This window comes from Maylandia zebra, linkage group LG2 (genome assembly GCF_041146795.1).
Source record: "Maylandia zebra isolate NMK-2024a linkage group LG2, Mzebra_GT3a, whole genome shotgun sequence".
In the NCBI taxonomy this organism is placed as follows: Eukaryota; Metazoa; Chordata; class Actinopteri; order Cichliformes; family Cichlidae; genus Maylandia; species Maylandia zebra.
Window position 1 is genome coordinate 43,675,234 of NC_135168.1, and position 15,159 is coordinate 43,690,392.

At 40.3% G+C, this 15,159-nt stretch overlaps 1 protein-coding gene across 1 annotated transcript in view; it reads left to right on the top strand.

Moving 5' to 3' along the window:
* The window catches only part of ccdc88b (coiled-coil domain containing 88B), a 57,139-nt gene that overhangs the window by 5,334 nt on the left and 36,646 nt on the right, over positions 1 to 15,159 (top strand). The window contains exons 4-14 of the mRNA XM_004545564.5: positions 4,146 to 4,215; positions 4,411 to 4,469; positions 5,174 to 5,257; positions 6,051 to 6,191; positions 8,354 to 8,499; positions 8,804 to 8,885; positions 10,401 to 10,559; positions 12,752 to 12,898; positions 13,107 to 13,281; positions 13,511 to 13,626; positions 14,702 to 14,770. Coding sequence (XP_004545621.2) covers positions 4,146 to 4,215; positions 4,411 to 4,469; positions 5,174 to 5,257; positions 6,051 to 6,191; positions 8,354 to 8,499; positions 8,804 to 8,885; positions 10,401 to 10,559; positions 12,752 to 12,898; positions 13,107 to 13,281; positions 13,511 to 13,626; positions 14,702 to 14,770 — 1,248 coding nt within the window. The remainder of the gene's footprint in view (positions 1 to 4,145; positions 4,216 to 4,410; positions 4,470 to 5,173; positions 5,258 to 6,050; positions 6,192 to 8,353; positions 8,500 to 8,803; positions 8,886 to 10,400; positions 10,560 to 12,751; positions 12,899 to 13,106; positions 13,282 to 13,510; positions 13,627 to 14,701; positions 14,771 to 15,159) is intronic.

Here is a 15,159-nt window from a genome sequence, read left to right on the forward strand (position 1 = left end):
TTATTATCAGGCAAATGGGGTGAGAAAAAGTGGAGGAGTGGTGAGCTGCATTTTTTAGCTGCTGCTGTGGTTAGAGGTTGAGGAAGGAAGGAGACTGAGAATCTATCAAATAGCCCACAGTATCATGCATTTCATAATGTGCATTCACATGCGCCGTTGGCATTTGAGGAAATGACACAATTCTTCCAACCCCCGGAGGATGATTCAGAAAGCTACTGCTCTGAGCGAGGAAACCATCCCGAAGTACGAGTCAGGTGGACTGAACATGCACTGTTTTGCTTGTCACACAACAGAAGAACACGAGTCTACGAGGTTTCGTTTCCTAATTTTCAGTGAATCACTAATGTCCCTTGAAAGCACCTAGCAGCACAGCACACTGCCAAATAATTGAGACGCTCACATCAGCCGACATTGCACTAGAATTTCAGCAGGTGTGCTCAGAATAGGCTCCAGTGTCTCTGCAGACATTTAGTTCCACATCAGTCACAGCTTTACTTCTCACTGAATTATTATTATATTTTTTTGTGCTGTTTAATGCTGCCTGTGTGTTTATGTGAGAGAGTGCGTGCAATACAATGGCAAGAGTGTGGAGAGCTTAAGCCACAGAAACAGTGTGCAGCTTGGCAGGGCTTGATATCTGCTGTGACCTCAGCTTGTCTTCTATAGAAACGGAGTTATTTGTGTTGACGACACGGGGGGGGGGGGGGGGGGGGGGGTGGGGGGGGGGGGGGTGGAGGCTGTGCACGTCTACTGTATGGACTCATATAACCTACTGTAAAATTTATGAGTGCTATGCTGCATCTATTCTACTGGTTTAATTTCATTATATGCTAATGTATATTACTCTAGCTGACTGTATTCTGTTCTCCCTCTGTCTTTCTTAATCTATTCTTCTTCTTTTTTTTTTTTAAACTCCATTTACTGCCACTGAATGAGACACTTGCTCTCCAGCTTTCTGTTAATGGGATTTTAAATGTTAATTTCTCTTGACTACTAATTTATTGACCCTCCACATTTTAAAGATCTCTCTCCTTGGTAAACCGTGACATTTTTACGGCTGCCGAGCATCCAATAAATGATGTCTCTACTAATCTGTTTTTGCATAAAGCCAAAAAATTAAAATTAGGGGGAAAAATAAATAAATAATAAAAGGAAGTCTGTGGCAAAAATTAAAGCCAACACCAATCCAAACAACATACAATAAAAAGGCGGGATTTGAAAAAGATCTTACAGATGGAACTTAATTCTCTTCTTAACTGCAGCCAGCAGTGTGATGAATGCTTTTATCCCACTTTCAGAACTGCTCCATATAGCTAATTCCTTTTTTTTTTTGGGCGTTTGCTTTAGTGGAAAAATCTACTTCCTTAAGAAATGAACTTTGAGTGTGACTGCCCTGGAAATCTCTGCACATTTTTCATATTCTTGACCTCTTTCTTTGTATTGCATTATAAATAATAATGTATGAAATAAAGTGCAGGAGGCATTCAAGAAAATACAACCCAGTATGTATCTTGGCCGTACTGCCCGGCAGGGAATTGCCCGTGCAAAGACATTACTGTGCCAACAACAACAAGGCGCTTCTATATAATTATCAGTCTGGCTAATCTCCTGCAGAAGTCTGTTTGGCATTATCAGCCACGAGCTGCACGAAGACCAACTCAGAGCTACAGTGGCTAATATCCTAAACGCCCTGAAGGAGCAGAAACATAAGGTTTGCTGCACATGCCAGTTGCTAAAGGGAGTCCCTGCCTTTCTCCCCATACAGTTTATAAATTACAGTAAGCAGCTGAGAGAGCTGTAATTGTGACTTACATCTGTACTCTTGTGATTTTGCGCTGATGGATGTGAGGAGGTTGTGAACAGGCTTTCTGAGCAGTTGGGAAAGGAGCTAGCCAGCAACAGTGTGTGGCTCTCTGACAGAAATGTTTTTAATTAACGGTGAAGTTGTTCTCCTCTTTTTTTTTCTTTTTCTTAAGTTTAAGACCAACTAAATTAAGTGGCAAAGTAACAGTAATGATTACCCTCTACACTAGTGATGCACTGGATGGCAATGTAGGAGGAGGGAGGCGCTGTGGGGTCACATGACAGATATTTCTTTCTGCTGCCAGAGAAGCCAGGTTTCTGGACGGGAAATGTCTGAGGCGTCTGTGGTCCAGCTTGATTCAGCGTCATTTGAGTCTGCCAGGGGATTTGTCCAAGAGCTCAAAGCAGAAATTACGACTCGCTGAAACAAGATGAACACAGTGTTGGTGGGCCTTCTGCTCGTCCTGAATCTCCTGAATTTGAAAAGCATTAAAAATACTTTGGACCATGCAGGAAATGTCCAAAATGATGAGCCAGAGATTTAATGGCTTTAGTGAATTCAAATTTTTAAATGATTTTCTGTAAGATGCACAGTCCCTCAGCTGAGATAATCAAGACAGCAATGAAAAGATGTTCTCTTTTTTTAGGAATGTTTTCCCTTTTTGGCAGTGGAGAAATAAAAATACATAAATAAATAAAATAAAGTGCAGAGCAAATATGACAACATGCATCAAGAGTCCAGCTTTGATCAGTTGAATTGTAGTTAATCTTAGATAATCTCCTAGACAATAAGGACACACATTAAACAAATATTTTGGAAAAAAACACTTCTAAAAATTGATTATTAACACTCTGTGATCAGAATTGTTGTTAACAAGAAAATCAACCAAGCTGTCTTGTTATTAAAGCAACTCAAAATTATTGAAATTTCTCTTGAAATTACATTCAGTGGTCACTTCATTAGGTACACCTTATCAGTATTGGGTTGGATCCCCTATTACCTCCAGAGCTGCCTTAATTCTTTGTGGCATAGATTCAACAAGGTGCTGAAAACATTTTGAGAGATTTTGGTTCATACTGACATGACAGCGTCACACAGTTGCTGCAGAGTTGTCAGCTGTGCAGCTGATTGAGATCTGATTGAGGTCTGGTGACTGTCAGCTGAGGATTGAGATCTGGTGACTGTAGGCGCCATTTGACTACAGGGAACATGAAAAAATTCTCCACACTATTACGGCACCCCCAGCCTGAACTGTTCATACAAGGCAGGATGATTGTGGATATTCAGATCAGCCCATTCGGCATCAACAACCCATTCTGCTGCTCGGTTTGAAATTCAGAAGGTCCTCTCTGGCCATGTCTACATCTCTAAATATACTGAATTGCTTCTATGTAATTGGCTGATTAGATTTTTTTTCTTAGAAAGAAATTGAACAGGTCTGTGTAATAAAGAGTTTGCTAAATGTAGACAAGCAGCTGCTTCCAGCAGTAAACGGTTTCCGGTGATTGATCTGGACCTATTTGTTTTTGTCATAGCAGATCCACTAAGGAGATGGTTCCTTAAATCTGTTAAAAGTCAGTTTTGACAAAAAAATGTTTATATACACTTATTATAGTCAGTGCGCCCCAGGGTGGCTGTAGCTACAATGTAGCTTGCCATCACCAGTGTGTGGATGACTGGTTGTGTAAAGTTCTTTGGGGTCCTTAGGGACTAGAAAAGCGCTCTACAAATACAGGCCATTTACCATTTAAGACTTCCTGAGTAAATACTAATACTAATATATCTGTTACAAGCTGAAGTGAATGAATAATGGCTATGATCATGTACCAGTCAGGTTTGTTGGAAGTACTAATACTTGGATTGATTCGCTCCAAGTAATTTGTTCTGGTTGTTTATGACGTCACTTGTGATCTTTGAGATTATGTCAGTGCGTCTGCATTGCTGTCACATCACCCACATTACCCATATGTTATACTCAAAAGGTCAGCAGTAGTTGCCAGTAGTATTAAGTGGTTTAGCTGCAGGTTTCTTATTCACTGCTATCATCATATTGTTTTTCTTTGATTCTATTACACATTGAGAATAAGTAGAGAACAAGATGCAGTGAAATATATTAAACTAAAATTGTACAAAATCTTACCAGCGTGTAAGAACAAAACAGTGCAGTTTTATCAGGGATCTCTTATTTGTTTACACAACAAATCAGTTCCTGCGCTTTTGTTTATCTCGGCTAACTGAGGGCAGAAGAACAGGACGGTCCAGGTGATTACTTGAGGTGTTTGTGTGTGTGTGTGTGTGTGTGTGTATGTGCTGAACTCTTTACATTTCTTTTCCTTTTCAGGAAGACTTGCAGCAGTTGATACTCATGTCTCTCCCAAATGTTGCCATTCTGGGCCAGGACCCCCTAACAGGTATAAAGATAACAACACGATCCTATCAGTGCCAATCTCTCTCAGCAGGAAGAAAGTAATTATACTTTATGTTCGAGTCTATATCTCAGCTATCTGTGAAGCACATTAAGGTGATAATGATAAGGAGAAGGGTGCTGGGGGGGGTGAAGATGATGATGATAATGATGATGATGACGGTTATTTCTGTGTCCTCAGAGGCAGCCGTGGAGGAGCTCAGGCGACTGCTGCTACTCTTACTAGGAAGTGCAGTGCAGGTGATCACACGCTCATATGACCGTCATGCTTTGGTCAAAGCTGACCACAGCAGCATTGTGCATGTTACTTAAAAACAAAGAGGGAGGACAGACACAATAAATTTCACTTTACTTTACATGTTCTTTCCTCCAAAATCAGTTCAAAGTAATGTGCATATCTGCACACCTTGAACTCTTTGGACTAATTTTTCTCATATTTTCGGTGCTAACTACACAGATTTGTTGTTTAAACTTTACCAGAAAGGCCTGAAGGTAACATTCTTCTAGGAAAAGATAAAATAAGACAGATTGTTGTGCACTATTTTGTATAAACTCATTCCAGAGGAACTTGATTAATTTCCTTTTCTAATTTCAGCTCAGGATCATTGCGCTCAAATACTGTTTGGTTTTTTTGTTTGTTTCATTAGAGTTTCCGCTGGCATCAATCTTAGCCTTGTATTGTGTTACCCTGGCAACCTTGTACAAGAGCCAATTTCAGGCTTCACGTTAAAGTGGCGTGCTAATCTTGCCCGACCGCTCAACAGTGCAAGTTTACAAAATGTCTGAGTCTAAGGACAGTCGTCCAGGAGTCCTCCACCCAAAGACTGCCCTGCTGTCTTCTAATAAGCGTCCCTCATGGCCAATTCCAGGAATACCTATGAACACAGTTTTTGGTATTTTGATCTAGCATGCACACCTGACTCCATCTCTTCCTGTGTCTACAGTGCGAGAATAAGGAAACCTTCATTCAGCAGATCCAGTCCCTGGACATTGAAACCCAGGCTGGCATTGCCAGTTGTATTCAGCAGGTAAGTAAGTGCAGAATTAATCAAACCAAATCCCTCACTCATTAAAAAAGAACAAGAAATTCTTGGAGGATTTTTGTTCCCAAACATGATTAAGCAAAGAGTCCCTTCACTGTCTGGCCTGTAGGCAGACAGAATGAAACTGTTATACCTTCTCCTTGTGCTTCAACTGAGTTGTGAAAATGAGCTACTTGTCATTCTGTTGGCAGCCTTTTAAGGACCTCTGGGTGCCCCTTGCTGCCACTGTAAGCTGGATCCTCCACCTCCCATGTCCACCTCTCCAATCCCCCCCTCTGTCACATCATTGTCTCTCCTTCATCTTTTTTCCTGTCACTGTCCACCATCCGCTCCAATAAGGAAGAAAGGCCAAATTGCCTCTTTTAAAAAACACCCCCCATGAATAATTGCTGGAATTACAAAAACAACATTTTGCACAGCAGCGTGACTGAATTACAGTAACAGCATGCTGCCTCCCAGCCTTTTTCTCCCCAGGTTTTTCAGCCTAACAAATCACAGAGGTGAGAGGTGCTCTTTCTGTGTGAATGGATGCACCCGAGGAGATTTTTAAACCTGTCAACATGATCACTAGCTTTGCATGCACTAGTGAATTTTTTTAGTGCATTTTCCTACAGCTTTCACACATAGACGTGTGAGAATTTATTTTTCTTTTCCTTTTCGTTGTACACAAATGCTTGGTATTCACACAGCGCTCGCAGTGCCTGAGCTATTTTGTGTCAGGTGTCCCAGATGTGTATTGATCTTGTCATAGAGGCCTAAAAAATGGTCCTCGTTGCAGGTAACTCAGGATCCTCGTGTGGTGCTGCCACTTCAGTGGGAGGAGCTAGTGGAGACTGAAGGTGCAGACTTGCAGCTGGTGTTTAGCTCCATGGCCAAACAGATCCAAAGCCTGCTGGCACAGAGAGACACACAGTTGGAGGTATGCAATACACAAAGCCTTAAAGAAATAGCTTGACACTTGACACTCTGTTTTTTTTAACCAAAAGATAAATGACAGCATTGATACCAATCTCAAGAAGCAGCCAGTAGCTGTTAGGCTAAATAGAAACTCATGGGGAATGAAACAGCCTGTTATAATATAAATATAACTAATTCTTCCCACCAGCACCTGTGAAATTATCTGTGACTTCCTGAATTTGCAAAGCAGCACATCCCGAAATGATTCTAGCACAAAGCCTACTGTCATTTTTAATTTAAACAGGAAGTCTGATTGTGATTAATTTTTTCTTTCAACAAAAAGGGAACCAAGAAACTTTCACAAGAGCATGATAACCAGACAGACGCGACAGAACAACGCAATGAACAAGGAACGAGTAGTCACAAAAATCAGAAAACAGATCAGATATTAAGCTCTAAGATTTCTAGTTTGGTAGCAGTTTGCAGTTTACATTAAAAAGGTGTAACTAGTACCAAGGTTACCTAAAGTTGAGCATTTATTCGATCGTGCACTGGGAGGTAGCTTGGAAGAGTTGTATAGAACCTTTATTCTGATAATGAAACACGATAACAAGTAGGACATTAGTAGGTCAATTTTTAACCCCTTAGCTGAGTCAGGCCATCGGTTCTTCCTGTTTCTGAGGGCTATTCTAGGCTAACTGGTAGCTGGTGGTAGCTACATACACCAGACATGATAGTGCTGAGCAGCTCATCTAAATCTAGGCAAGTGGGCAAATGAGCAAATAATACAGAAATTAATAACGACTATAATAGCTGATTGGAAAGAACACCAAATTACTGCATCACTTTTGCTCTCTTCAACTGTGCAGACAGATGGAAGCAGTGGGAGTATGGACTTCATAGTGTGAGCGTTATTGTGCCTTAAAGTGAATTTACCATCATTGTCCGTTGTTTGATTCTTTGCTGGAGAACTGTAATGAATGAAAATGAAAAAATTGGACATTTATGATGTTTTCAATCACGCCGACGTGACAAGAAGGAAATTGAAAATGTGTTTTCCTGAAGAAATTAAAAGTTAATTAACTAAATCAGTTTCAGCAAGTGAATCAGTTCCTCCATTGTTTCAAGTTGGATCAACATTTCACACCAGATGCCGCCCAGACATTTTGTAGCTATGGATTACCTCCTACAGTTGTAATAATTCTGCTTTTTAACCAACAAAAGGTGGTATCAGTGAAATCTCTGCTGAACCACCCATAGAACTAATTAAAATTCATAAAACATTAGTGCACAGTGGGATTGAAATGGCATTGTGGTCAAAGGTTTTAATGTGATTTAAGTAACAATGAATTGGAAAATGAAATGCATGCTGTTAGGCTGGAGATAACAGACTACAGTATTTAAAAAAAAAAAAAAACTAGTGTAAGGAGCGTAGTAACTTTGCTTCTTTGAAATAGCAAAGACCCCACAGTCCTTTCTAAATGCACCTCTGATTCCACTTCATGTTCCTGCCTTCTGATCTCAAACACATTCTCAATCCTTGAATCCAGTGATATTTAACTGAGATCTGTCTTAAGCTTCTAGTGGATTAAAAGGCATTTCCTACAACCTTAATATGAGATCAAAGCAACGTAAGATCTTAAATTTTGTTTCGAATAAATTCCACAGATTTAAATCGGCCCTAATAAAACCCTGTCCCACTGTGCTCTCCTTTATGTGAATACTGCGTAAGATCAAAATGTTCTGTTGCTGTGCTGGTTTGCAAAATTACAGGAATAAAAAGGTCATTCTGCATTAATGTTTATAAAATACACCCCCTTTGCAAAAATACCTGCTACATTTAACCCTTGTGTGAATTTTCTGCTGCTACACTGATCTGACTTAAATTATACATCACAAAGCGTCAAACAGTCTAAAACATCTGAAGACATCACAGCAGCCCAAGCTCCTTACTCTGTAAAAAAAGAGTGCATACACAGCAAAACACTAGTATCTTACCTTTGCTAGCATCTACTGAAGCACATACTTATTTAGTTGCCATGTGCGGCTCACTGTTTTCACCTTCACAGATCCTCAGAAATGTGTTTCTGAGCCTTTAGTCCTCAACCCACGTCTTTCTTTTCAGCTGTTCTTTGTATCCTTTTCCACATCCATCATTGATCTTTCTCTCTCTCTTCTTCCCAGAGGATAGCAGAGCTGTGTCGGGAGCGGGAGGCCCAGTCTGATTCCACGACGGGGCACTTGGTTGGCCGCAATGAGGAGTCATCCCAAGGTCTGCTACTCCAGCTGGCAGACAGCAAGGCCAAACTGCGCCGGCTTAAACAACAACTGTGAGTCTGTGTGTGTGCTCGAGATGATAGAAGTCAGGAGAATTCTTAAAAAGTTGTGACAAAGGTCAAGACAGAGAAAATTATTTGCAAACCTGAGCAATGAATCGGGATCAGATGAGATGCTCACAGGTATAATCCAGCGCACACAGCTTATTAAACGCCTGTACGGTTTCAGAATATTACAGCGTTTTCTTCTCTAATTATATTTCTATCTGCCACTTTATCACAGATACAAGTCAAAAGAAAAGAAAAAGCCTTTAGAAAAACTGTGTAATTGCATTTGCGGTGCTGATATGTTTTCTAGGGAAGATAAAGGTGATCAGATACTGGATTACAAGCAGGAGATTGAGACCATGGAGGAACAGCTTCAGAAGCTTCAAAAAGAGGTACAGACATGGAATAGTGGTCAGCACACAGACAGAAATCTCATGCAGACTTCTTCTTCTCTTTCTTTTTTTGTTTTGTTTTGTTCTTTTACCACACATACAACATTACTAATTTGACAACAGCTAGACTATTGCTCACTGGGCCTAATCATAATAGTGCAGAATCACCCAAAACCCTTTGGATCTTGAATAAAAACATCTTTCTGCCGTAAATTAGATTGTGCTCTTTCCATTCAAATACACTTTGACCTGAAAGAGGTGGCTGTTACTGTCTCAGCTGAACTTGAAAGTTTAGACTCATAACAAAACTACAGGTATGATCATACATATACAGTCTTAATGTTCCCTCACTGACGAGTCATTTAGTTTCATTTTCCATTGTCACAGTGCTAAGTGTACTCCATACATCACTGTCATTCTTCATTTGTCATTATCATTTACTTATGCAAATATGTCTTACATATAGAAGTGCACTGTAAGGACTCATCTATGATATAATTTTTAAAGTCAACGTTCATTTAAAAAATATTACTTGAGTTGTTGGATTTTTACTTTTCACCTCTTAGTGACAAATCAATGCGTTTTAGACTACAAGCCACAATTAACCACACAGTCATACCGCTCTTTATTCAGTTAACCTAACATGCATGTGTTTGGACTGTGGGAGGAAGCTGGAGTACCCAGAGAGAACCCTCATGAAGTCCACACAGAAAGTGCTCCTGCCTGCTGGTGAATTTAAAGCAGGAAGCTTCTTGCTGTGAGGTGACAGTGCTAAGCACTGCAGCACCTTGCCATAAGCGTTGTTGATAATGCTCAAGATAATTACAATTTAAATCTGTGATTTTACTGTTAAATGATTAATGTCTGTGTGGGAATAATTTCTACAAGGAAACAGTTTTACAGATGGGTAACTGGCCAGTAACTGGCCTGACTCTTGCCAGTCCTCCTGAATAGTACCTTAGAATGATGTTTAAATAATGACAGTGGACATTAGGGGTATCTTAAATATAAGTATGTGAGTAATTTCTCCAGTAGTTTAAATGAAGTTACGTGCTGTGTGTAAAAAATGCCCAAATATAAATCAGTTATTCAACTTTTGAATTATATAAGTATCAAGAGACTTATTGCAAGCCAGTTATTTCTACATGACCTTTTCTGCATTGATTTCACACAGCATATTGCTTACGTGATTCACAGTTAATTCGACCACTTTCATTGTAAAAAATAGCAGAAGACATGCAAATGTTATTTGAAACTATAATACATGCAAGTTAAAGCTCTTGCTCTTTTCCATATGGGTCTTTTCAATTTTTTTCTATCCTTGTGAGTACATTTCAGGATTGTATACACGCACACATTTCCTTCCTCATGTATCAGACTTTGTCAACATTTGCTTTACTGCATTCCTGATCTGTTCACAACCTTCTTTGACCTCATCCCAGCTGGTGTATGAATGTATCTGTGTATCTGTGTCTCCGTGTGTGTGTGTGTGTGTGTGTGTCTGCGCGCATGCAGAACCGTTCTCTGCAGGGTGATGTGAGGGGCATGCGTGCACTGCGGGATGAGCTGGACTGTGCCCGAGAGCGAGCTGCACGGTCCGAGCAGCTCCAGACTGAGCTTCAAAGCTGTAAACACAGATTGCGCAGCCTGGAGCTCACACGCACTCAACTGAAGGTACACACACACACCAAGCACACATCGCACACCATAGAGAAATCAAGCAACACAGCTACATCTCCACTACAAAATACATAGTTTAAAAAAAATGTTATGCAGGGAAGACAAAGTCATTTTCACATTGCTTTGATACACACACACAAGCTTGACAAAGGCCGTCATATAAAAATTACTGGCGAAGGTCACATCAAGAAGATCCCTTTTTTAATCTTTCTCTTTGAGTAGCTATTATTTTTTAAAAGAAGTACCACTTAATCTCAAAAGCCATATATTCCCTCACACGGCCCTGAGGGTTTCAATCAAGAGTGAGTACGAACAACTCTAAAGCTCAAAGCCGGAGAATGAGATTATATTGTGTGATGTCATTGGGATTTACCGCCTGGAGCTGCTTCATTGACAAAGAGCAGCTACAGTTATTGGAATTTTTACACCCAAATGAGATTTATTCCGAGGTACTATAACTGTTCAGGGCAAAAAAAAAATGTGCTCATATCCTTGTGAAACACTTTGCAGTGTCCTCACCGTCACCTTCCCTGTCTTTTTTGAGTCATCCTGTTTAAATTCAATATCAGTGTGACTGCTCATGTTAGCCGGAAGGGTGATTTTTTTCTAATGTTGTGTGTGTGCCGAGAACTCGTTTCCAGAAATTCAAAATGAACTGTTTTGCGGCTGTAAAGAATCGGGAGGAAAAGGTGCCGAATGTTTACGTGTAAAGAAATAAAAATAAAAATCAGTTTGGAAGGTCAAATTAGTTTCATTACATGTTGGGTTTTATTTGCGTTTTTTATCAGTAGTGACAACATCGTACTCACAAGTTGTTTGCAGCGATCTGCGTAAGTGTAGATTCTGCTAAAAATTACACCGAGTTGGCCAAAAAAGGACCAGCAAGACAGCTAGAGAGGTTTGCTGACAGTTTGCTTGTGATTATTTCTGGTTTAACACCTTGTAGCTTTTTATAGTCTTGTTAAACTGCTAACTTGTCTCACTAAAAACACAGAAAGTCTAAAACAAATCTTAAAAATGTGACTTAGTATTATATTATATTTTATTTTCCTTCATTTTGAAAGATATATTTTATCACCATGTTGTCTGATTTTTCAATTTTGCTTTAATAGGTTATTAATGTGGATTTAGATATTAATAAGTATTACCTTATTTTTTTTATGAAGTAACTACTGTGAGTATGAGGATATAAAAATGAATATTTTTAAAATTATATTACTATACTAATTGGTCTTGCTTATGTGGCCTGTTTAGTACACAGTTACATAAAATTCAATATAATATACATCAGTTATAACCACCGCTGTTACAAGGTAATTACTAGGCTACTACTTTGGTAATTAGATTGTAATAACTTGCTGTTTCCTGTTATTATCAAGCTGCTACTCTGAGTTTAAATTCACTTAATACAGCCTAACAAAAACATAATAAAATATAAATGTCACAATTTACAACAGTTTACAACTCTAACATTGGAGAGCATCAGACTGAGTACTAAAAGTACTAAAGTAGCCGGATACAAGCTCCAAAATAATAATAATGGATTGCATTTATACAGCGCTTTTCGAGAACCTCAAAGCGCTGTACAACACCACTATTCATTCACTCTCACATTCACACACTGGTGGAGGCAAGCTACAGTTGTAGCCACAGCTGCCCTGGGGCAGACTGACAGAAGCGAGGCTGCCATATCGCGCCATCGGCCCCTCTGGCCAACACCAGTAGGCGGTAGGTGAAGTGTCTTGCCCAAGGACACAATGACCAAAACTGTCCAAGCTGGGGTTCGAACCGGCAACCTTCCGATTACAAGATGAACTGCCAACTCTTGAGCTACGATCACAGTTGGAGATCATATTTTAGTACTTGCAATGTCTGCAGTTTGCTTCTCAGCTGTACGTCAGCCTCTCTGACTCCCTCAGCAGGACTTGTCTGTGTCTTTACTGTGAACTGTATAATAAGGGGAAATTATATAGAAAATACATTCAGCTGACAGCTAAAACCATTTAAAGTTGCTTTGTGCACTTAAGTGACAGTAGAGAACTGAATGGGAGCAAAGCATTGATAGATATGACAGATTAGAGGAAGTTGCTTCAGAAAAAACCCCAGACTTGACAGAATACATGAAACGAAAACAGTGAGCACGTCATCGTGTTGTTTCAATCGTCTCTGTTTGGTGCCCCCTGCAGGAGCAGCAGCAACTGTGCGCAGCACTGCAGGAAACCAAAACGCTTCTAGAAGAGCAGCTGGCGGACGCTCGGGCGCGTTGCTCCTCCCTACGTGAGCTGGAGAGGGACAATCTTGTGCTGCGTCAGAGAATCATGGAAGTGGAAGCGGTGGGTGGAAACTATGATGCAGTTTTTGCATTTCTGTCCATCCCGTACAAATGAGCTTATAATTGAACTGAAGATTGCAGATTGTTCTAATATTTTCTTTATTGACAGAAAGGTTGCATTTCATGAAAGAACCCCATGCATGTTGTGTGGAGGACCATTGAAGTCTCTTGCTCATGTGATCATTGAGTGTGTGTCTATATGTGCTTAGGAGCGGGACACTGAGAGGCAGCGAGTTGATGAACTGCTGGAGATGAACATGAGCCTCGAGGCTGACCTGAGGCACAGCAGCAGCGGGGGCAGCGTCCTTGCTCCGGTTGTTTCACTTCCGCAGCGTTTCCTCCAATCAGAGCTGGAGTCCGACGAGGAGCTGAGTGAAGTGATTGGTCAGAGCACCTGCCTCTCTGCACCTTGTCATTTAAGACATGCTAATTAACTGATAAGAGAAAATATTTTGACGTAATACTTACCCACAGGTTATTAATCAACAGTAACTGAGCTCATATATCCATTTCTCTTTTTCTCTGTTTCTTTCCTCCACCTATCTGCCTCACTCCCTCCTTCTGTTCTTCTTTTTCTTGTTTTATTCTTTATTTCCTCCTCTCTGCGCCTCAGATCAGAAGCCCCTGAGCGTGGAAGTGGGCGAGGCTTCGACGCTGCGGCTGCTGGGAGCGGAGCAGGAGAACGCAGAGCTGAGAAGACGACTGGAGGAGCTGCAGGCCCAGCAGGAGGTCAGAGTTCAGAGGTCGCAAGTTGTGACTAATAGAGAAAAATGTCACCTTACTCAATAACAATAGTCAGGCAGCCTGTGAATTTTTAAATGATGATCAGTTAATACTAAAAGGGCCCAAAGTGTACCAAGAAAATATCTCCCACCTCTGCCGCCTCCAGCCTGATACAAGGCAGGCAGGACCCATGCTTAAATGATGTTTACACCAAATTCTGATGCTACCACCTGATTGCTGCCACAGTTTTTCAAATCTTCTGTTGTCCAATTTTGGTGAACCCATGATCAAACCGTAACCTCAGTTTCCAATTTGTAGCCTAGTGTGACTCAATGTTCAATGTAATGTGCAGTCAGAGATGCTCTTCTGCATATGTTGATTGTAACAAGGATTTATTTGAGTTACTGTTGCCTTCATATTACCCTGAAGCAGTCTGGCAAATCTCCCCTGACCTCGGTATTTCATCTTTTTCAGACCATTCTTGTTAAACCCTAGAAATGATTGTGTGGGAAAATTTCTGAAATACTCAGACCAGCCATTCCCCATTCAGAGTCAGTGAAATTACCTTTCTTCCCCATTCTGATGCTCAGCTTGAACCTGGGTGATATATCCTTAAAATCCCGATATTTCATGGAAATCTGCTACTAGGATTTTTCTCACAATTTAAAAAATACTGAAAAGCCTTTTATTGATGATTGCAGTTTGCGGAAGGTCATCTGCATGGTGAGTTGCGCAGCAGTGTGAATTGCTGACATTTACATTAATCAGCAGCTTTAACTTTGTAGTTGTAACAATGTAACTTTGCTCGAGTGGTCACGGTAATGCACACAGACAGAAGAGAAATGACAACTGGATAACATGCAAATCAGGTTTTATATATAGTTTTCCATTTCCCTTGCGTGTCTTGTTATTGATATGATCATTATGTTGGGAAAAAATATTTTTAATTAAGAATGTTTAATTACGATACCAGCAGGCCTGCCATCTCTGAATATATCTAAGTTGTTAAAGATGTAAATGAAGCTGGAAAAACAGGATGCAACAAATGAAGGCATTAAAGACCCATCTCCCCTCGCTGCAGGCTGATTCTCCAGATGCAAAGGATGAGCTGGCCTGCCTGGAGATGAAACATCAGGAAACATTTAGGGAGGTGAGCACAGAGCAAACTGAAGGCTTTACCAAACAGTTACTGTTCTAACAATCATCTTTTCTTTTTTTTACCGTCACATTGTTGACTGGTAGTAAATTGTTCTGACGCTAATGCAAGGTACCGTCCCTACACACTGCTCCCCGGGCGCCTGCTTAGTGGGCTGCCCACTGCTTCACTGAGTGAATGGGTCAAATGCAGAGAAAAACAAGTAATTTCCCCATGGGGATCAATAAAGTATCCATTATTATTATTATTATTATTATTATTATTATTATTATTATTATAAGTAATATTGCTTTTTTAGCCAATGTAAAAACCCTTCTCTGCCACATGTATTATGTAGCCATATATAATAAATTCATAGCATGTGTGAGCAGCGTTGTGTTGTA